Source organism: Atractosteus spatula, chromosome 18 (genome assembly GCF_055471065.1).
Source record: "Atractosteus spatula isolate fAtrSpa1 chromosome 18, fAtrSpa1.hap1, whole genome shotgun sequence".
Lineage (NCBI taxonomy): Eukaryota > Metazoa > Chordata > Actinopteri > Semionotiformes > Lepisosteidae > Atractosteus > Atractosteus spatula.
Window position 1 is genome coordinate 7,706,837 of NC_142723.1, and position 24,473 is coordinate 7,731,309.

Here is a 24,473-nt window from a genome sequence, read left to right on the forward strand (position 1 = left end):
ATCACTGCAGCTGGTGACATTAGTATAGGTCCTGTCAGCTGATGAATAATAGGAAACATGAAGAAAACTAAATTTACTGTACAAATTATTTCATTAATTACAATTTTAAATGTATTACTTCACTATAAAACAACTCCAAATAGGGAAGACATTTGACATCCCCAGTCATAGTCTCATTGACACACTCACCGAGCCACACCACCATAGTCCAACCCTTCTTCACCACGAAATTTCACCATCAGCCGTTTCTTCAGGTCTTTAGGCCTCATTTTCATGATCTGCCTGTAAGACTCCTAGAAGAACAATAGGCTAATAAAATATTACGGACAAAATATTGCAGATTAAATCTGCAACACACATAGAAACAGACAGTACACTGAGTAAAAAAAAAACACAATTTAATTTATTTTGACCTCAATTATTTATATTCTCATGACACAAAACAATATTAATAAGAGGAAGAGCTGTTGTGCTGAACTGAGAGTGCCTCAGGTTTGTCATTCACCCACAGCACAGAATATCCTTAAATTTAGAATCTCGGAATCCTGACCTGTTCCTCAGCAGACGTGTGTAACCATGTCTGCAAAGATACACTGACATCTGCTGGTGGCACTCACACAAAATACAAAGATATCATCAGGAATATGAAACTTCAGTTTTAAAAAAAATTACATTGCAGTTTGAGTAGGCTTTCTAGGTCAATTCATAACAACCGCCCTTAAGAGCTGGAGAAGCTCATTGGACCAGTGAGGCCAGAAATGAGCTGATATAGGTTATTCTGAACTGAGCTGGAACTAATTTAAACAATCTCCAATCCTAGTCCTGGAGAGTCCAATCCAGTCTTTTAGGTCATCCAAAAGGTTAGGAAATACCTGTGGTTTATTAATCAATTAGAGTAACAAGTATTCTGGTCAGTTAGAACTGTAGTATCTATAAATTATCTATACATTTATTATCTATAAATTTATCTAAAAATTATAACCCAAATTATCTATAAATTACTTCGATTAACCAATCACCAACTTAAACCTAGAAATAGGCTACTCAATGGTGATTTATAACACCTGTTATATGGTGGCTCTCTAGGAGAAAAGTAAAATTTCCAGCTGATGTTCTCCTCAAGAGCCAAAAACAACGTATCACTCCCGGACGTTAAGCAAGCCAAGCCTACACACGCAGCGCAGTTCTGAGACCTCACCTCAAATATCTCCTCCCGGGAAACTTCGATCCGACAGTGCCCGGCCTGGGGCTGCTGCAGGGATAGCTCGTGCCGGAGCACTTTGAGTTTCTGCACCAGGTCCCTCTCGTAGCGCACGGGCACCTCGCCCTCCCCCTCCTCCACCGACACCTCGGTCTGCGTGGGCAGAGTCTGGCTGGACTCCTTCACCTGAGACTGCTGGCTGTGGCACCACAACAAACACGCTCTTCAGACACAGATTCACGGACTTATACCGTACTGATCAGACCTCCTAATACCGGCAGGGCCACAAGCACAGAAATAGATGGGAATAACTAACAGTTCAACTGAAACACAGTCAAAAAAATATATTAGAATTAGAGTGCATATGCAAACCTGTGAATATGAATTGTAATTTAAATAACATTTTAGATACATAATGCAAATGTTTTTATGAAACACTAAAGTGTTTACCTCATTATATGGTGTAACCTAGGGTCAGTGAATTGTGTTGTTCTGTTGTTGTGGTCAACAAAATATATTCTTCCTGACACTGTACTTCTGACTTCCCACCCAGGGGGCAGAGGCCCTAGATCTTCACAGCTCACACTGTTGAGGTCTCTGCAGGAGGAATGACATAGAGACGTGCTTTAATATTTCACTCACATAAACTGTGGACACACAAAGATGTAGGGCGTGCACACCAGAGGAAATGTCCAACTATCCCATGTTACTGCTAATGGAATTGACTATTTAAAAGTTTTTAAAAAAACATTTTTACATTTTTTCCTCGTCAGGTAAAAACAACTTGGTAAAGCCACTCAGAAACTTTAATTATATGACACTAATCGGTTCTTAACCTACCTTGGTATTCGTGGGTCATGCCAAGTACTTACACCAGTCTGTGTATGCAGAAAATAAACCTGGCCTTGTACTGTTGTCCTTTGCTCTGTGGGAAAATAATTTCTGATCAATTTACCAGCTTAATAATTCTAAAATGTGGAGTTAAAATCACATGTGAATAATTTAATAGTGAAATGTTTATTTGAAACCGTTCACCCTTTAAATCCAAAAAGTTAAAGTACAGAGTTTGTTAGTGCTGTGCAATGTAATTCTTGTTCCATAAAGAACTCACTGGAAGGGTATATAACCACTTTAAAAATTAATTGCCATCCATTCAGACAACTAAACAGAGCTTATCTCTTTCTACAAATGTAAGCTCTTAAAGCCAAAAACAAATAAAAACTATGCATTGTAGTTTAGCAAAAAAGGAACCCTTCTGTGAAACAAAACTGAAAGGAGTAGGATATCCAGTAAATCCTTCATAATTTCTTCTAACAATACACAATTGGTTTTTCAAACTGAATAATTCAGAATCACTGTTTTTCACAACTTCCGAATTTGGAGTCACCACAGGATGAGTGAGAATATGTACTCTTTCTCCCCAACAAGTGGGCTGGCAGACTCCTTCTGCATGTTTCATGCCGGCAGGCCTACGGTGACATTCCCCACAAAGGAGTGAGCTGTCAGCGTGGTGACGTGACACCTTGCTCACTGACAACACTGTAAATGTATAGATGTCTTTTAGTACAGGTATCGTAAATGTTCAAAGACGAATTAAAGCCCAGTCACAAGATAAGGGTGCCCTTCAAATCCCAGCCTCAAAAGGCTAATGGCATAGGACGGATATGAACAGATCACAGCCTGCTCTTATAACAGGTGACTTTCCTGGTTTAGCCACTTGAGAGCTGCCTTCTTGTCCATCATATAATACGTATAGCCCCTCCCAGAGATAAAGAGTGCTACCAGCTTCCTTTGAGAATAACGCAGAAATGGCTCACCGTAACCCTCAGGGAGCTCAGGTGACTGATGCCCATGTGGTCGGTTTTGAGGAGTGTGTGCGTGACCTCTGGGCTCCTGATTTCTGATCCGTTGTGCCTGAAGCCTTTGTTCTTGACTGGGCGATTCCAGAAAGCGGCAGCTGCCCCCTCCTGCAGCTCCTGTGCTGTCGGTGTATGGCAGAGGCTCCTCCATGAAGCAGCTTAGTGGCCTTCCTGGTCCCGAATCTTCATACACTGGTCTAGGAAAATCCAAAGCACATCTCCATCAGATGGCACGCACTACGTTCCGTAATTTAAACCGCTCCTTTTTTAATTAATGTGCTCCAAGTGATGTTTCAAAACTTCCCACGTGTGATTAAATGGCAAGATGTGTGATTTCAAACTTTACCCGTTAAGCTTGAAGACCCTGCTCACAAATATGGGATCTTCACATATACATTTTTATACAACTCATATTCATGTGGACCTGCTGGTGACTTATGCTAATCCTTGAATGTATATATCCTGTAATATATATATATAATTTTAAACTTATTTAGCAATGAAAAGATTTACAAACAGACCAAGTCCAAAACGGCAAAATAAACGTTTGCTTTCATCTTTCATTTTTGTTACATTATGTTCATACATACTTATAAAATAAACTATTTACATTATGCCAGCAGATATGGGGGGTTATACAAGAAAATACAATTGTTTCATGAGAAAAAGAACAAACAACAAAATAGTCCACACAGAAATATTACTGTATATTCTCTCATAAACTGAAATCAGGTCTCAGTGGGGAGATAAAATGAATCCATTAAAATGGTATGTTCAAATTTACTACATTGTTAAGGGTTGCACGTATAGATTTCTAGTATTGTTGTATTTTTGGGCATGACCAGAATATGTGTGAATGAGTCACAACTTGCTCTCCACACAACCTCCAACACTGTGAACTGCTGCCTTTTTGTTTGGCTTGAATTTTAGGGCTGATCAAAAAACGGATCTTCCAACAGAAGTTTCTCCAGGTCTGTGATCGAGAAGAGCCTTGTTGAATCTGTAATTCCACTGATCTACAGAAATTATTGTATCGATTTCTTTTTCCCATTTTATTTTAATATATTCTGTTGAGTCTTTTTTCATATATTCGATACTATTGTACATCTCTGATATTATTTTTCTCAAGTTACCCTGCTGATAAGCAGCTATAAAATTATCAAGCAGTTTATTGCCTTCCTTTATATATAGTTGCTTTTTCCAGCTGTTTATATAATGCCTGATTTGTAGATATCTGTAAAAATCTTTTTTCCAGATTGTATTGTTGTGATAGATCTTCAAAGTTTTTCAAATGATCCCGTTTCATCATAGAAGGGAAATCTGAATCGAAAACTATCCACTATATTTTTTTCATAACTGAATATTATTTCAATAAATCACCAACCAGAACAATCACCGAATACAAACCTATGAACATGTTACATATTTGACCAGTAGGTGGCAGTACTCAATCAAAGAAGCTTAATATTCCACTGGAAAAAATAAAACATTCCTTTTTTTTTACATTATTTACCCTTCATTTTCTAAAAGTCCTCTGCAATCCACCACTGGCCCTCCACTACCTATCCGGTCCCGGGTCTGTAGACTTACTGAAAAAAAAGGTAAATTTGGTTCATTGTAGAAAACAATATATTATTATTATTAAAACATTTATCATTTTTTACAAATGCTATCATTTAACATAAAAGCAACAAGATAATCTGACAAAAGTTAAATTTCCTACAAAATACACCATATTTCCACCCCCTATTTCACTTTTGAACGTTTTTTGGACATACAGTGCAGTCTATAAGTATTTGGACAGTGACACAATTTTTTACTGTTTTGGCTCTGTACTCCAGCACACTGGATTTGAAATAAAACAATGACTATGAGGTGCAGAATGTCAGCTTTAATTCAAGGGTATTTACGTCTATATTGGGTGAACCATATAGGAATCACAGCCCTTTTTATACATATCCCCCCCATTTCATGGGACCAAAAGTAATTGGACATATTAACATAATCTTAAATAAAATTTGGCATGTTTGCAAATTCTTTGTAATTGATGACTGCCTGAAGTCTGTGACCCAGAGACATCACCAGACGTTGGATATCTTTCCTGGTGATGCTCTGCCAGGCCTGTAATTCAGCTGTCTTCAGTTCCTGCTTGTTTCGGGGGCTTTTGCTTTCAGTCTTGTCTTCAGTAAGTGAAATGCATGTTCAACGGGACTCAGGTCGGGTGATTTACTTGGCCACTCAAAAACAGTCCACTTTTTGGCCCTGAAAATCTCCATGGTTGCTTTAGCAGTATGTTTGGGGTCATTGTCCTGCTGCAAGGTGAAACGCCATCCAATGAGTTTTGAGGCATTTGGTTGGACCTTAGCAGATAAGATGCTTCTGTGCACTTCAGAATTCATCCTGCTGCCGCTGTCTGCAGTCACATCATCAATAAGGACAAGTAAGCCAGTTCCACTGGCAGCCATGCATGCCCAGGCCATGACACTACCTTCACCATGTTTCACAGATGAGGTGGTATGCTTTGGATCATGAGCAGTTCCATTTTTTCTCCATACTTTTCTCTTTCCATCACTCTGATTCAGGTTAATCTTCTTCTCATCTGTCCATAAGGCTTTGTCCTAGAACTCTAGAGGCTTTTTATGTAACCTGGCCTTTCTTACCAGTGGTTTGCATCTTGTGATGAACCCTCTGAGATTATGCTGGTGTATTCTTCTCTTTATGGTAGTCTTTGAAACATCTATGCCTACATCCTGGAGAGTGTTCCTGATCTGTACAACAGTCGAAAAGGGTTTTTTCTTCACGATTGAAAGTATTCTTCGGTCATCCACTACTGTGGTCTTCCGTGGTCTACCAGGTCGTTTGCTATTGCTAAGCTCATCAGTGCGTTCTGGCTTCTTAACAATGTACCAAACAGTTGATTTTGACACATCTAATGTTTTGGCTTTGTCTCCGATTGATTTAGTCTAATTTTTCAGCCTCATGATGGCCCGCTTTAATGGCATTAACACTTCTTTGGTCCTCATGTTGAGAGACAACAGCAACAGACTCCAGATGCAAATGACACATCTAGAATCAACTCTAGACCTTTTGTTAGCTCTCTTGTGCATGAACTAATGATGCAACAACACACAGCTGGCCAAGAAACAATTGAGCAGCCAATTGTCCAATTACTCTTGGTCCCCTAAAATGGGAGGACTATGTATAAAAAGGGGTGCGATTCCTATATGGTTCACCCAATATAGATGTAAATACCGTCGAATTAAAGCTGACATTCTGCACTTTGACCTCATAGTCATTGTTTCATTTCATATCCAATGTGCTACAGTACAGAGCCAAAACAACAAAAATTGTGTCACTGTCCAAAAACTTGTGGACTGCATTGTGTTTTCTTCTTTACAGAGTACTCTGATATTGCTTTATTGGCATAATAAAAATAACGCGTTTTTTTTTACAGGTCCTTACCTACAATTTGGCCCCGAACTGTGTCGCTGTCAGTGGGGTTTAATTTGCATAGATCCAAACGCTGATCTGTGGGCAAAAAAAAATTAAGTGAAGTGAAAAATATCAGGTTTAAAGCTGCACTTCAGTTAATACAATAACAATACAATACCTTACAACAGCTTAATAAAGCCTTTCAGCAAAATATCTTACTATTCATTACAACATGTTAAAACACAGAAAATGCTAAAAAAGGGGGTCAAAGTTGACCATATTATATTTATCTGACTTGCTTAGATAATCAGTTTAGCAATGGCCTTTCATTTCTCGCTACATACTGATGTATGAAATGTCATAAAGTTAAAGAATTATGACTGTGTTCATACAGAAAACTATGAGTAAGACAACTGTCTTTTGTTGAATTAGAGCTTTTGTTAGATTGTTTTTACACTTGAACGATTAATCTATCTATTCATTGACTAAGAGTAATAAAAGGTTAAATGTAGGTTTACTGCAGCTCCTTGTCTGAGATGTTAACGTACAGCCAGTATCCTTTAGCCTGCTGATGGCGTTGGACAGCAGTCTCACACAGCCCAGGAAGCCAGCTCCCTGTTTCTTATGGATTTTCTTGTGGTTCCATACACTGATGGTTATGGAATCGGTTTTCCCAATATATCTAGACAAGGAGGGAAAGAGCACAGTTTTGTGTCAATACAAAGGACATTAGTTTCAAATACAACAGGACATTAATATCCACCTTTAAGTCAAGAAAAACTGTGGCAGGTATTTTTTCCATTAAACAAACAATATTCTTTTCTTTGTTAAAGACAATAGCATGTTGTCAAGTGTACTGCCTGGAACACAATAATCAAATAAGATATTTAATGAGATGGATCATACAAATACTGTGGTATATAAAGAGTTGTTCAGTATGCAGAAGACATGATTGATCAATTCTTTCCACAAAATATTATGAGGCGCCAGAGGTAGTCTGCACTCATTGATACCTTACAGCACCACTTTGAGATGGGGAATTTCTAGGAGAAAAAAAATGCTAGCATTATCTTGTCTTTGCCAAATGTAATATACTGGTAGAACTGTTTTCATTGCAGGTTTTTCTTCTAGTTAAACCAAATCATTGCATGTTTTAGCTCTTTTGAGTATGTAATTATTTTGCAAACTAACTAAAATTCGTCCATCAGGTATGTTTTGCTACCTTGTAACTCCTCAATGAAATAATGTGTGGTTCAACAATTCTTGCACAATGCTGAAACTGGTTCATCATAGAAAATGAACCACAAACTGCCACTGCGAAGTGATGCCATCTCTTTTGCCGTTGCACAATTATGCAGCTGATTACTTCTCATTGTGACTCCTGACCTGTCGCAGTAGCAAATCACAGGCTTCTCTTGGCTTATACTCAAAGTCCACTCTAGAAATAGTTAAATCACTCACAGGTCATAATGCTGGTTCCACTTGGGGTCCAATGTGCTCTTGACTGTGTCTGTGGAATGGCACTGTCCGGATCCATCTACTACTACTTTAGCGAAAGGGTCAGGTAACCCTGTGACAAAACACATGAGGAGCCTGAATCATCTTACAAAAAGAAGGCAGTGTATGCAACAAGACAAAATGTGAAAGGAGTGTGTACAAAACCCAAAACGTATTAGTCAGTTATCACTTATAATTAAATTATAAGGCCCTGATTAGATATATAACACAAACACGTCTCCGGAAAAAATATTACAGCTCTTAGATATTCACTGACAAAACACTAACTGAAATGTTCTTGGTGAAATAAAATCACTGAGAAGTAACACTAAGACAATGAGGACAATTAAGAGAGATCGTCTAAGCAGTGAATTCCTTGGTCATTAACAAACTTGTTTTGATAGCTGCAGGTCTTTCAAAGCAGGCAGTGCGTGACATTCTGCTTTTGTCAAATGAGAACGCAATTCTAAGATCATAAAAGCCTTTTTTTGTTCTTTTTGTAATACTTGCATCGACCGCTGTGTGTAATATGCTTATTGGCTCTTGAAATGGGAGTGTACAGCACAGCATGGGAACCATGTAATTCAATATTCCCGGAAGATACAGTTTCACGTCATCATGAACCTCAGCTTCAGCTACAGTGATGCCTCCACCCACCTCCTCCTCCATTCCCCCCACTCTGAAATACTGTCAGGCCCTACAATGTTAATTCTGTTCAATTAATTTTTTTTTTAAACTGTTGACCGCAGTCAACAGAGCATTATTTTAAACTACTTCTTTCCACGCAAATATATTTCCAGCAAGTTTTAGTTCCAATGGGAACCATTAATTTCTATTTAACTTCTCACACAATCTTTAGAGCAAAAATTCATTTCAATGTAAAATGTAACAATGCTATATTTGGAAATGTAACCAATTCTAAATGTTATATCTCGGTGAAATCTGTCGACAATAACTATTTAACAAAGATGATATGATTTGTCACTTCATAGCCTTAAGACTTCATAAGACTTCATAAGTCTTAAGGGCCCTGTATAACAGGTGGGGATACCTTTCCATGCTTCTCAGAAAAGTCTTATATATGTAATTGCTACAAGTACAAGTGGAATTGTTAAACCATTCAAGTTGCTCTTGAAATACAAACAAGTTGATGCTTAGACCAAGTTGTCATGCTACTTGTCCCCAAAAGTCATGAAAAAAATTCAGGCCTGTGATGCATTACAGTCACGTGTAACAGATTCACACTTGAACTTTAGCTGTGACTAATTAAATCCAGTTTCATAAATTCAATAGCCATCAACCATTTTCTTCACAAAACACTAATGACACCATATCAAATGAAAGCCACCTCTTTTCAAAAAATTCTCTTACGACTTAAAAGTGGATGGAAATGACATATTGTTGCAGTAAGGGGAGCAGCTGGGTTAGCTCGTTTGCATTTCTCAGCTTAATTACCTTGTTCTGACGGTTTAAACACAACAAGAAATGTCTTGGTGCATTTACACAGCTGCCTTGGCCAAAGTTACAGATGACAATAGGAATGGCACCATTAGTTAGCTCAGGAGAAACTTACAGTTAAACCATTAAGTCAGGCATACTAGAACATCAATATTTATGAGTGACCAGCTGGTATTCCAGTGAGGTCATTATGCCAGCCTCCACGATATGTATCATGAGGACAAAACAGGTGTCAGGAAAGGATATACATAAAAAGGAAGCAGAACAGACAGGAACAACATACATCATCATCCTGATCACAAGAAGAATGAGAGTTTTCCTTTTCTTTTGGGTGGAAACCAGATTCAGTCCAGGTATTCTGAACACAAAGGACTTCTGAGCCTTACAATTATGATACGTTGTTATCTGGAAATTCTGATTTCCTTTGCTGTGTAATCTACAGGTTAAAATCAGCTCTCCTGTTAGAGTGACACCTTGTTTAGAGTAGGAAGAATTGTAACCATGCTTTTTTTAGCATCTGTTCAGACAGGGAGATTTAATCCTGGTTAGGCTCGGTTTTTAATTATTCTCTGTAGAAGGCAGAATAATGTCAGTACAAGGCAGACCTCTGCTACTCACTGAATTGTACATATATTCAGTAGTGAAATATGTTATTTATTGCTAATAAGTACTTGTGCTGTCCATCTATGGGCCTGGTTATTGCACTGTGCTGAAGAAAAAACGACACTTGCCACCTAAAACTCAGTAGTCCTTGACTTTAGGGGGTGGAATTATTAACTTTATGATTTGCTTGCACAGCAATATGGTATCTTGACCCCTTTCTCATCCAATTCTTATTTTTAGACAGATTTAATAATCTTTTATTTTGAGTATATTATATATCCTGTAACTCTTTACAATATAAAGGAAATAGCCATTTGTGTAACAATTAAAAAAAAACATGAAAAGAACAGGTTGGATTGATTTTACTTACTGAAGAAATCCTTCTTTGCCAGATTCTTGGCACATAATACTAAAAAGAGAAGAGAAAAAATAGTTAGCACCATTTTATTAAGCTGATTTCAAATTTAAATTTAAAAATGAATTATTTTTATCCCTTTTAAATATGTTATTTGAAAAACAAAAAATGGCGATTGCAGCAGCACACAATCGTTCTCAAAAATACATTCCAATTATTTGTATACAACATCGCAAAATCCTAATTTTACATTTATGAACCACCTTTCCAAGGTATTTCTTTGAACATAAAATAAGTTGCCTTTCCTGCAGTCTCAGAAAATCTTGCTAGAAGAAAATGACTACTCATTGGACAACAAATCTATTCATTCTTCCAATTTATTCTCCCAAAGGACCAACAAAGCAACAGAGCACATCATTTAAACTCAGTCCAGACAGACCCCTGAGGAGGGAAGAAAGCAGAATAAAAAGCAGCTTGCATCTCTTCTTTATGAAAAACACTTATAACCTCATGTGTGCTGCTGAGTGGTTGTGACATTTTTACCCAGTCTTAACTCGCCATCTACCTGACCAGCCAGGCATTCAAGCACATTTCACAGAAGACTACAATTACTTTTTTGATGTTTAAGAAACATTTTTAGCATGAATTTCTCTGGAGTGTCTGCAAATTAAATTGTATTTATTGGCTTCACATACTACTTCAGTGGGTGACAGATCATGGATTAAGCCCTACAGTATATTCATTTAACTGTCTTAGTAATGCAGTGCAAGTGCACTTATTAAATACAATTTGACATTTACCTAACAGATAATTAAAAGAGAAAATAGTCATGCTGTATTAATATATAATTTCTTTCCCAATATGTATATTGAGCAAAGGCTTAAAATGGCTATGGCACCTACATTTAAAAAGTGGTCAGGAGCCCTAAGGACTTAACATCTACTAATCTATTTAGTTTGCCTTTCTGGCAAAACATCTGGAACAACTGGTGGCCAGTTAAGAAAAGATAAACTTTAATTATAATATCGTCTTGTATCTAATATAATCTGTGCCTTTAAGGCATTTGATGATGGTTCCTGTCTCTGAGTCACTTTACATCTTTCTGGAGCCGTCCATACTGTCAATCACAGCATGAAACTGAATCACATGAAAAACGTATAGGAATCATACATTTCCAAGAAATCCCTTTATTAGTTTGACTCTTATTTGACATCTAGAAGCCAATTTTTTTTTTACTTTTAAATCTGACCTTATTTCACTTTAGAGTGTTCCACAGGGATCTGTGCTGGGTCCTTTACTTTTTAGTATGTACATTTTGTCTTGTGTTAAGATTATTCACCATCATGACTTGGGTTTCACTGCAATTCTAATGACTCTCAAAACTATTTGACAGGACATCACAGATAAGACTTATCTCTTAGATGGGCTGGGTGATATGGCCTAAAATATATATCACGGTATAATTTTTATTTTGGACGGTAATGATATACATCACAATATAGAATTTTTTCTCATAATTTCAATAGAACATACTTTAAAAGTACAAGACTTGGATAGTACATTTTTAATGCCTGGAGTTAACTATTAGGTTGTTATTAACTGCTGGTTAGCACTGTGTTGTTCCTTTAGTATTTTTGAAATTTCACATTAAACTGAAGTAGAAGTAAAACATTTTAAGAACATTTTTATTTTGCAGAACTGAAACAATACAATAAACTCATGAACATGAATGAAATAGATACGCAATACTTCAAATAAAACTCTTATCAACTTTAAATATGTAATAATTAAAACAAAATAAAATTACAAAACTAAATTAAAAAAATATTCAAGCATTAAAGTAATAATAACACCTCATGTTTTCAAATGGCTGCTTAGTGTAAAAATCTTAAACTTGAAATCTGTACTTCAGGTTACAGATTACGTGCCAGAAAGACAATTTCCAAACACAAACCATTTTCCAAAGAACCGATGAAGCACTCTTCTTTTCAACAATTTTGTCGCTTTTTCTCCATTTCTCCGCGTATTTGTGTTTGCAGACGGGCACACCGAACACGTGCGTTTGTGTTCATGGAAAAGGGAAGAGGACGCCCGCCTGTTTTTATTGGCCGCAACGACCTCAGATGCGTCATAAACCGGACGTCTGAACCAACGATGATCAACAATTCTGAATACTTCCAAATTTCCAAATATCAGCAAGATGAATATTTTCAGAATGACATAATTGGAGCTAAAATACAGCCTAATTTTAAACTATGACGGGTCAATAGTAAAAATTTCCAAACCCTGTTCTGCGACTATGCTGGGGGCGCAATATATGTAAACATCAAAATCCATTCTCTGTATAAGTTTTATAGCCAAATCCATACCGTGGCACATATTTCTACCGGTATACCGTCTATACCGCCCACCCCTAGATATAGTATAGATATAGATATAGTATATGGACGCAACAGATCTTGAGCTAAACTAAAACAAGATCCCACCATCAGCTTCTTAAAGACTTCAATTTGTTGCACAGCATTAATGGAAGCTAGAGATCTTGGTATTTCTTTTTACCCCGTATTACAACTTGAAGCGCAACTTACATCCACCTGTATTAAGAACTTTGCTTTTTAAGACCCTTGTTCTGCCTGTTTGATACTGAAATATTGACATGTGCTTTTAATTAAGATTACACTACTGTGCCTTACTTTATGCCTTTTTTACTGGGTTCTCCGAGATACTAAATAGGCTTCATTATATCAGTATTTAGCTGCCTGTGTATATACTTAAAGTACTCCACATTTACACATAACTCTTCCTCTATAAATTGTGCTAGCACAATGTTAGACAGATCTCTGGTAATTTGTATATTGATTAACATGGTAATATTTATTGGTAATTTTTTCATTTAAGCGCAGTAAATTATGTAAATTCAAATATGCTTGAGTCATGGCATATTGTTTATCTACTAAATGGTGACACCCCCACAACAAACTCTTCATTATATCATTACATTGTGTGTGAGACATCCAACACCTGTAAACTGGGACTGAAACACAAATGCATTATATGGGTCGGATTACAATTCCAAAATCAGGTGTCCCTTATACATGCTTGAAGTATTTATTAAATCTGCTAAATCACAACTGTCATGAAGAGTTAGTTCAATGTCCTTTAAAAAGCTTATATACAGGTATGCACATATTCAAAACAAAATCAGACCAGTAACCTAGAAAACTTGTTTGTAATTAAGTGAAAAATCTTTTGTAGCACACGTAATATTGAACTGTACTTAATTTCACATTATAATTTTTAAATAGATGAAGACTTACATTTAAGTCCATGCTGACTAACACTGATGTTTTCAGTTTTGATCACGTTAAATCCCATTTTTTAGATTTAAGGAGAAGATCAACAGTTAGCCAAGTGTAATTATTTGCCCTGTTTATTTAATTTGAAAAATTATAAACATTTGTAGCATAGAGTACATTAGGGTATAATAGTTCTTTAATCATCTTTCCTATAAAATTTAGGCAGTAGTGTGGTATAACACTGTAACATTTCACAGACTATGTGAAATGTACCAAGTCACGTCATATAAAAGTCATAAGAAAAAACTCATATCATGAGTGAAAACCAAGAAGATTAACAAGTGCTTTTTGTTGATTTATCGCTATTCCTATCCTTATCATACATACTGTACCATGAATACAGACCTCTAGGCAGAATCATCAAACCCATTATTCAAGTGCCATTTCCTCCCCAGTTATAGGTTTTTAACTAAAATAAAATTTCCACACTGCAAAAAGCATGAATATCAATCTGACTGGATAATTACTTTCACACGCAATTTAAATATACAAGAGAGTGTATACTCATCAAACTTGGATTTATTCCACTAACTCCAATTCAATCCCCTACTCAGATCATTCCAATTCCTTTAATCACAATTCTTCAAGTTCAATGAAATCAATTAGAATTTCATCCATTATTAAATCCAATCATTATAAAATGGCAATCATGCAATTCAGAATCTAAACCTGAAAGAAAATTCCTAGAAACAAATATTTGAAGAAAATTCATTAATGAATTAAGATTACAGGCACTCACATAACATTGTTTTGTTTTTATTTCCACTTAAAAGAACAACAACAACAACAACAACAATAATAATAATAATAATCTGCCTACAGTCATAAATATCATTTAGCAATTCTGTTACACTTGAACCTTTCCAGAGACTTTCAATTTCATTCCGTGTTTCAGTATTTTTAATATTTGTATCGTTTATTGCAGTATGGGAATAACAGATATTCAGATTTGTCAAATCTGACCTCAAGCCTTCCATTTTCCACATGATTACACATTCTTCTCTTCTAGCCTGTTATGTTCCTAGAAAAAAATATTTGCCATTGAACTTAGAGATGTATTGAAAAAAACGATCCTTCTATCAAAATCCTAACCCCACATTTTCTATTGCAGCAGCAATTTTCATTATTACATAAAGATTAAATGGGAAACCATTAGGAGAAATAACTGGAGATACAATACGCAAGGTTGTAGAAAACCATAATCATGGATACTATATTGCATTTTAGCTAGTAGTTTGGTATTTACTGCAACTAAAGCAATCATTTGACTTTCAGCTCTCACTGGTTTCTAATTACAGTTATTTACTATTGAGAGGATTAGAACAAGCTTGTTCAGACTAAACTGGAGAGCTTCACTGAAAAGATCAAATTTGTTCTGAAACATCTGGTACAATAGATGCTTGCCATTCATGGGTTTCCCTTTGCTTAACAGTACATTTATTGAGACAAACCTTTGTCAAATTATGACCCCTGCGCTAGACTAACTGCAGGTCAGCATGCCCACATACGGTAGGATGATGTAGATAAACCGCAGAGTCAGTCTGCTCTTGTCACACAAAGTTATTCCACTCGGCTCACCTTTTGGACCTGCTTATATTTCTGTTACAGGTGCCCTTATCTGGGCCAATGTAAACCAAAAGAAAAACAATTGGTAGAATGTTTAGCGAAAACAGGAACATTTTGTCTTGCCAATAAAATGAATTTATTGCATATATTCAGCAAGGACAGAGCTGGGATTAACAAGTTGGCTGCTGAAAGAAACGTGAAGACGAAATACAAACGTGTTTCTAGAAGTGCTCTATATGTGTGTCCTATCCACGATTCTATCATTAAAAAGATGGAGAAATCCATCAATATTTGAATCAATGTCAGGGAAATGTGGGCCTGCATAACAAGTGAAGGCTGTGCAACTTAATGGAACATTTATCAGAGACCACAGGTGCAAGCCAAGATATACCTCCAACAAGACAAGATGGCTTGATACACATTTAGTCTTTATAATGTAAAGTTGTTTGAGAATTGCCATCAGACAACCACAAGGCCGAAAATGATTTTTCTAATAAACGTGTCCAAGACTATACTATAAACTAGAACTATCAGCAGAGAACTGTATCTGGCTTTAAAGTTGCAAAAGAATGGCTGAGTTAGCCTTACTTTTTACAATGCAATTGGAGACTACATGGTAAGAACAATTCTGATTAACCACTGCTTTAACAGTATTTCTTAAGTATTAGTAATAGTTTCCAATATCACTCAGATGATGTTTGTTGCAAAACCCCATGCAGAATTTTCTCCTTTTTGAAGTGATGGGAAGGATATTGTTGAGCCACGGACATTTTCTCTCATCTCAGCCACTGAACTCCGTAACTTTTCTAAAGTTGCTGTTGCCCTCACAGCAACATCACTGACTGGTTTCCTCCTTGCCCAACTACTCTGTTTGGAGGGACAGCCTTATCGTGGCAGTGTCAGGATGCCTTTCCTTTCTTACTGATCAAGTCTACCACAGTGAAAGAGATATTAAGGCCTTCCAAATGTTTCTCATTTTAACCCTGATTGCACTGAAAGTTCCTGAGTTTTCATGACTGAATATTTCATTCCACAATTCATTAATTGAGAAAACTCTGAAATCATGTGAACCACTATTACGGCCACTATTATAAGACAGGGGCCACTCAACTAATTACATGACTTGTCATGGTAATTTTATGCCACCTAAATTAATTTAGGCTTGCCACAGCACAGACACCGAATTCTTGAAATGTTGAATTTTCCATTTCTCTTTCGTATTACCTACTTTCAGTTTTTTTGCTAAACATTGCCGCCTTGCAGCTCTGGGGTGCTATCTGCTTGGAGTCTGTACATTCTACTCATGTTTGCCTGGGTTTCCTCTGGGTACTCTTGTTTCCTCCCAGAGTCCAAAGACATACCGCTAGGCAAAATGCTTTCTGTAAACTTGGCCCTGGTGTGAGTGTGTCTGTGTCTGTGCATGCCCTGCAATGGACTCACGTCCTGTCCAGGATGTATCCTGCCTTGTGCTTGTTGCTTGCCTGGATAGACTCCTGCTTCCCTGAGACCCTGTACTGAATAAAGCAGTTTAGAAAAGGGATGGATGGATTTGTAGTTCATCTGGATTTTCAGGGATATAATCCCTGCAAATGGCAAGGGTGTACTGTACACAGTAATTAACAAATGTATCTTCTGTCAAGAGTGCATGATTACCGTACCTTCCACAGGAGTGCAAGAAACACTGCAGTACTCTACCTACAGGCAACATTTTAAAAATATTACTTGAATATTCTGTTTTAAAAAAATACTCAAATTATTCTAGCATAATTCTAATGATTTTACTCAAATTTATTACACTAACATCTCTTAAAAATACAAAGAAATGTCACTGGGCAGCCGACTTCTATCACCACAGAATTAATTTTCTGTCATTAAATAACAGAGCAGAAAAGTCACACTATGAAATACACCGGGAACATCCAGGTGGATGCTGCACATTGGTGGTGGTGGAGGGGAGTCCCCATTACCTGTAAAGCACTTTGAGTGGAGTGTCCAGAAAAGCGCTATATAAGTGTAAGCAATTATTATTATTATTATTATTGGGAAGACTGCATATAGCACAGTATATCAACCTGCTTGACAGAATCTGCCCATATTGAATGCATCTTAAATTTAAAATATAGGTCATAATGAAGTTTATTCCTCTGCTTAAAAAATGTTTTTCCTTGAAACCATGGACTGAAAAAGATTTCAAGTGAAGAGTGGGAAATGAGATCTCTGGCTCTGTTGTTTTCTATTAGGGTGTTTAACCTAAATGGGTGAAAGGCAGAACAAACACTAAAACAATGACATAGGACCCACATAAAAGCATCAGTTTAGGATTATTTGTTCACAGCTCTCTCCTAGGGGGCTTTCAAGCTTTGCAAACAATCCTGCCGATGCACTTTGACTAAATGCCAAACCGTCTGGCATGGTCCTGGCATGGTCCGATAGTCAGTTATCATTGGCAATGCCAGGAATAGGAGAAGAAAGTTTTCAAAGTTCAGTCTTTCCCCTTTATTTATGGTTATGATATCTAGTTTTATGGGCTTTTTTTTCACAAATCCTGTTTTTCCCCATTATGAGTTGCAGAGGTGAGAATCCAACAAACACATGTAAATGCACTGGGCTGAAATACATGCTATAGAAATGCCCTACCACTATGTATATGTCATCTCTCTGGCTATGCTGCTATAGCCCATATCCTCTCATAGACGATTTTACTGTTGGTGCTCCATAGAGTTCTATAATCAGCTAGCTTTCGTCTGAGGCTAGCAAGCCAATGGGGCATGTCATTCACCTTCAGGGGCTATGTGGCCACTGCAGCCAAGAGTCTGAGTGACAGGCTGCCTTGATACCCTGGGTCATGGCCTACACCCCCTCCTCACCACCAAACTCCATGAGGAAGTGGAAGCATGCCTTTCAACATCACTATAGTTTGTCAGTCCCTTATTAAGATTCTGCATTAGAATGCTCTGTTTTTTTTTCCTTTATTAGCAGTAATGCTCACCCTTATATTGTGCCGATAACCTCTGTTTAGAAATGTCACTTTACATTGTACTTCCTGGTCCTAATTTCCTGAACTTTCTGGTACGTTCAGACTCTGTTACCTACAAGGCAACGTGCAAAAAAATATAATTTGAAATTCTGTTCTCCAAACATTATGGTACATTCAGATGTATTATCTTTTATTCCAAATACACCATACCAAGTTTATTTTGAAACTTTGACAGTAGTTTCAAAAGCGCTGCAAGGCACGCAATTACAGATCAATAAACATCTTCCATATGTAGTAAGTCTTTGAGCACCTTAGCTTGGGCTAATTTATTTATGGTAGCTAAATCTAGTAAGCTAAAAAGCACCTAAAAGGAGATCAGGACCAGGAATACAAGGTTTATCAGTACAGTATAAAGATAAGTGTGACTGCCAATAAAAGGAAAAAAACAGATTTGAAAAATACAGGAATGCATTTCCCATTGGACAGACCAAACTACTTGATAAAGAGGCTAAATAAAAACCTAGAGATTGTGCATCTGTGGGGCTATGTTTTTTGATAAGAGACAACTTAAAAGGTAGCAATAGGTTACAGAACAACTGCAGGGCTGACCCTTGACAATTGGCACATAACAGTTCAGATAAGGAAACATTTCCTCCACTACTCTGAAAGGTTGAATTACAGCAGCAAAAATGAACTATCAGTGAATGGCAACCTTATTCCTGTTACCGTTACTGCTTTAGTTCAATAGACTCCAATGAAACTGATGAAACAGGAATTAAACTATGCGTGAAATATTCATGAACCATCTCTAGGCACTGCCAAATTCCAGTGATGTGGATTCACCAACTGTTGGGCAAATTCAAGCCATAAGAGAGCAAGTTCAGAATTACACAGTCCCATTTAGGGTTTTAAAAGTTTTCTAAAAAATCACTAATGTAAAAGTTGGGCCAGCTCTCTGTGGAAGCTAAGAAAACTGGGTAACTTAGTGTGAACAAGCAGATGTGACATTTCCTAAGGCACATACTCACTGGGTCAATAAGCATCCATCCTCCTACTGAATCCGCTCAATTCCCAGAGGAAGGAAATTTACCCTTTTAGTCAGGGACAACAAACTGACTACGGAGACAGAGGGAGAGGAAGAGACATGCATAAGACTTTCCAGCCAATGAGTCACTTAAACCTCCATTCCGCTGACAAATTATGGAGTAGCAATGAGAAAACATACCTCAGAGGCACAATACTATGTTCAAACACAATAGACAACAATTCTGTCCACTTATAAAGCTGTGACAAAATGCCATTGTAATGCATTAGTCAAATTTGTGCCTCTTCCTGCAAGTATATTTGCAATTAATCATAGGAACTGACAGAAATTTTAAAGCATAGTCCAAACTCAAGCTAACACAAAGCAGATTATAAAAAGATATAGAAAGTGTTTTGAAAATATACATTTTAAACATCCCATATCAGAAATGCTTTGTCTGTGACCGAGAATACAGTTACTATTCAAGTTTCCGTTTGCATGAACTGGTAGTGGTCTTTAGTCATCTTATTTTCATCCTGTAAAATAAAGACATAAGAGTGGCGCACATTTCCACATGCATTATCTTGGTTGATCTCAAGCTTAGGCCGACCCTTTCAAAATGCTTACAAATTCATGCATAAACAGTAATGGAAAAAACAAAACTTAGGCATGACTCCGCTCTTAAATATTTCTCCTTCTGTGGTTACAGAGATTTCTTTTGCATTGTTCACCTTGCCTATGACTCAGAAATGTGGATAATTTATTACACTTTTTCACATCTGACCCTCACCAGCCCCCTTAAAAATGTTGCATAGTCAAGCTGCATGTAGCCTGCTTTTCCTCAACTCACAAGTTCAAACCAGGACAGCTGCTGTACAAAAGAACAGCCTTCATATCAAAAATAAAAACTGTGACACATGGAGAGTGCCCCAGAAGAAGCCTGAATCCAATCTGGGTTTGTTAAAATGAGTGCACAATCATTAATGATACACTACTTTTTAAGGGTCGACAAAAGAATGCAATGGGAACTGATAAGATCTCACACAGCAGTCTGACTACTGTTTTTCTCACTGTGCCAGCCTTTTCATGTGCATAAACTGAACAAAAAAATATTCCTAGTTCTACAAAATGACTTCTACTGCCTCTAGTTTAATGAAATTTCACACAGTAGTCCTGGCATCAACAACATGTATGAACGACACAGGTAAAAGGCAAGTGAAGAACATGAATCCACAGCACAAGCTCTGATTCCCTCCTGGAGTCATTTAATGCTCATACCCTCACCCTCACAAAATGGCCTGGCTAACATTCTTGCAGTAATAATCAATTTAATTCTCAAGATCTTTGGTTAATGTCCTCACCTAACCATAAAACAGCAGAAAAGGGTGGCAGTACTATAGACTACAAAAGCCCACAAAAGGATATTTTGGAGTTTATGTGAAAGACAATGTAAAGAAAGTTTCTATTAACTGTTGTCTCTGCCTTGAGCTGCAAGACCATGCCTTCCTCTGCATACTAAGCAATTTGAAAGAAGAGCTGCATTCTGCAAAATGTTAATATTTTCACATTGAGTTCAAAGTTTTCTTTCTGGGATTGTGAAAGCAAGCGTGCCATCTGAACACTGAAAATATTCAATAGGAGCACTGCTTCATTTAAGAAGCTTCCTTTAATCCATTTGCATAGATACTTTGCAAACAGCCATTGCCTGTATTTTTTACATCTAGTGTTTACCAGCAACACTGTAAATCCATCAAAGATTAAGATCAAACAAAAAGGTGTCTTCTTAAGTGGGGGCAATAAAATTGAATGCTTTTAAGTTGCAAAAATTGTTTCTCTTTTAAACTATTAATAACTCTGTTTGCATCACTAAAGTAAAATCGAACATAATCTTGCATTCTTTGAGTAAAAATGTTGATTAGAAAAGGTATGAGCTACAGTAATCAAATGCATGTGCAAGTTTAAGCATCCCACATTATACAGTCATATTATGCTTTCATTTGACAGCTTTTCACCATATGGTTTACAGGTTCGTAACTATAGAGAGAAGGCTGCAATAACTGCATTTCTAAAAGCACAACAAATACTATTGGTCCCAACAATCATTTGTAACATTTTAATGCCTCTCGGTATATTATTGAGCTAATTACTAAAACCTTCTTTTTCGAGGCTATACTGCATTAATCTGTCTGCATTTTCCCTTCATGATTTCTGAGAATAATCGAGTCACTGCACTGCTGCCCTATAGAGTTTCCACACAAAGCAAAAAATCCTTAGGATGCTGGTCTGTATTTGATGTCCAAGGAGGTCTGCAAATCTTGTATGGATCTGTCTACTACAGCACATTTCACTGCAGTGAAATCAATCTTGCACTCTAGAAGATTGTAAAGAGGGCACTGAAGAAAATTAGATTTTCATTGAAAGGTTTCAGTACAGTATGGTTCCAAAATTTCAAATAATTCAAGCAATTCTGAACTGGTTGTTTGCAAGGTTCTGCGCCATTTAATTTCAGTTTTCAAAACTAAAGCTACCTGACAGCTGAAGACAATATCACCCACATCTTTTTGCAAAAGAGGTTTCACAGTGTGAAATGCTTACCACACATACTGTAACAAGACACTGGGACATGGAACAAAACTAAAATAAGTCCCTGACAATATTTCACTCTTCTTGGAAATTTGAGGTTCATTACATTTGACTTTTTAACTTACAATTCATCAAAAACTCAAAGTTCTCTCTATTATTTCTAAAACTTTGGCTTAATATTTTAAACGAACAAAATGAACAAAAGTATTTTAGTGTACCCTTGGTCAGATATAGATCAATTTGTTCAAAGCATTCACAAGAGTTACTTGGTAAATGTATACCCTTCATCACCTCATGCACATTAATATGTCCTTCACTGTATACTATTAAATACTGCATGGAGCCAACAGAGGAATATATAATTAGAGATCACTAGTATATCTACATATATGCTCTCTACATGACTTAATAAGTTGTGTGTGACAGGCTATGTAATGCTTGGCACACTGAGTTAAAAGTTTTCTTTCTGGGATTGCAAAAGCAAGTGTGCCATCTGAACACTGAAGATATTCAATAGGAACACTGCTTAATTTAAGAATTTCTTCCTTTAAACCATTTGCATAGATACTTTGCAAACAGCCATTACTTGTATTTTTTACATCTAGTGTTTACCAGCAACACTGTAAATCCAAGAAGATATGCCATCAAAGATTAAGATTAAACACAAAGGTGTCTTCTTAAATGGGGGCAATTGAATTAAATGTTTTTAAGTGGCAAAAAATATTTCTCTTTTAAACTATTAATACCTCTGTTTGCATCACTAAAGTAAAATCTAATATTTCTTGCATTCTTTGAGTAAGAATGTTGATTAGAAAAGGTACAAGCTACAGTAATTGAATGCATGTGCAAGTTTAAGCATCCCACATTATACAGTCATATTATGCTTTCATTTGACAGCTTTTCACCATATGGTTTACAGGTTTGTTACTATAGACAGAAGGTTGCAATAATTGCATTTCACTTCTTGTCTGGCAACACAAAAGGTCAATGAACTCAAACACATCACAACTGGTCTTAACCGTATCCAGTTACAATGACCTTTCACTGATGCCATCCACTGCTATAAGATGTCTCAGCTGCTGACTGTTTATTGGGCTTACTGTGAAATTATTATTATATCTGAAAGATGAGTCAACTGCTCAGGCTTAGCTGTCAATGTACCTGTTGCAACCACTTTAATTCCAGAGTTGCAGCAGGCTGAGGTACCATAACCTTTTTAAATAAACTACAGTGGACAATTCTGTCAGTTAAAAGCTCTATCTGTGCTTGACGCTCTCTAAACTGCACTGTGTGCTGATGTGTTCTCACACTACACAAGTGCTGAATCAGAGGTGATTCACTTTGCACCACATGCAGCTCACATGTGCAGCGGGCAGCCACAACACTTCCCCTTTACGAAATCACTAGTCGACACCAAACGTTCTACAAAGCTACGAGTAAACTGTACAGTTCCACTTTTTGACATTTTGTTCTACAAACACTACGATTAAGGTATATTTTATGTGTTATCCCCCCTCCCTCTGTGAAACAGCTTCTATTGACCCAGTGGAGTTAATGATTTCAGTCTAATCAATAGTGTCAGTTTACCAAGGGTAGGGCAGCAGACAGTCACTGGAGACTGCATAACTAACCACATCCCCTCTCTTTCTGCCAGCTGAGTTGCACAACATGCGCTGGAATGTCAGAGGAGTCACATACTTGACATGCCTGCACTGTACCACCCATAGCCTCTAACATGACCGTGTACTACAATGGCTTTTCTGAAAGTTAGCAGGGAAAAAAAAAGTCATGGGAAAGGAAAGCGCAGGTGATACTAAATGCTGTAAGACTGCACTAACCTGATGGCTCAGCACCTCACTGGCAAAGACTGAGAGCAGACTTTGTCCCCTTCAAGAGCTATAGTATCAACATGATTACGAACAAGAAATATACAGTAGGAGCAACTGTTGAGATAAATACAGTAACTGCACTGAGAAGTTGTATATACCGTAAATCACAAAGTTACAAATAACTTGTACTAAACCAGATGGTTTTTCCTTTCTTCACTGCTCACTACAGTCAGTGTGTTATAAAGGTGTATATTGGATATATATGCTGCCCAACAGGAGCCAATGGCTGCTAAAAGGTTGGGCAGTTCTGCATGATAAGGGGCAGTCTGTTGACTTAACCTGCCAATCACAGTTGGTGATGCCACTGAATGGGATGTTGATCACTGATGAGATGTGTATTCCAGGCTTTTTCAACATTCTCTGGCTGGTGGATCCCTTTTCATAAACACCAATGAGATTCCTTTAATGGAATGGAAGAAAGGAACCCCTCAAGAAAATATCTGCAACGTGGTTCAAAGCATGCATCATACACTAGATGCACAGCTTGCATTACTTCCAGGAGTGGCCATGTACGCTTGATAGCCTTGCATTTTTGCCAGTAATTCCCCTGATCATCAACCATCATCACTGTGGTCAAGTAACGGTGATGACAAATGAAGAACAGCATCACGAATTCAACTATGTCATATCCGTTCAATAAAATGTCAGTGCACCTGCTACAAAAGACCTTTTC

At 37.1% G+C, this 24,473-nt stretch overlaps 1 protein-coding gene across 2 annotated transcripts in view; it reads right to left on the reverse strand.

Annotated features, from left to right (window-relative positions):
• Positions 1-24,473, reverse strand: part of smurf1 (SMAD specific E3 ubiquitin protein ligase 1) — a 43,791-nt gene that overhangs the window by 10,632 nt on the left and 8,686 nt on the right. For both annotated transcript variants that reach the window (XM_088936586.1, XM_088936585.1), the window contains exons 2-11: positions 10,421-10,459; positions 7,954-8,062; positions 7,041-7,174; positions 6,523-6,588; positions 4,574-4,649; positions 3,019-3,257; positions 2,042-2,126; positions 1,652-1,798; positions 1,199-1,400; positions 190-293 (exon numbers count right to left, since the gene is read on the reverse strand). In XM_088936586.1, coding sequence (XP_088792712.1) covers positions 190-293; positions 1,199-1,400; positions 1,652-1,798; positions 2,042-2,126; positions 3,019-3,257; positions 4,574-4,649; positions 6,523-6,588; positions 7,041-7,174; positions 7,954-8,062; positions 10,421-10,459 — 1,201 coding nt within the window. The remainder of the gene's footprint in view (positions 1-189; positions 294-1,198; positions 1,401-1,651; positions 1,799-2,041; positions 2,127-3,018; positions 3,258-4,573; positions 4,650-6,522; positions 6,589-7,040; positions 7,175-7,953; positions 8,063-10,420; positions 10,460-24,473) is intronic.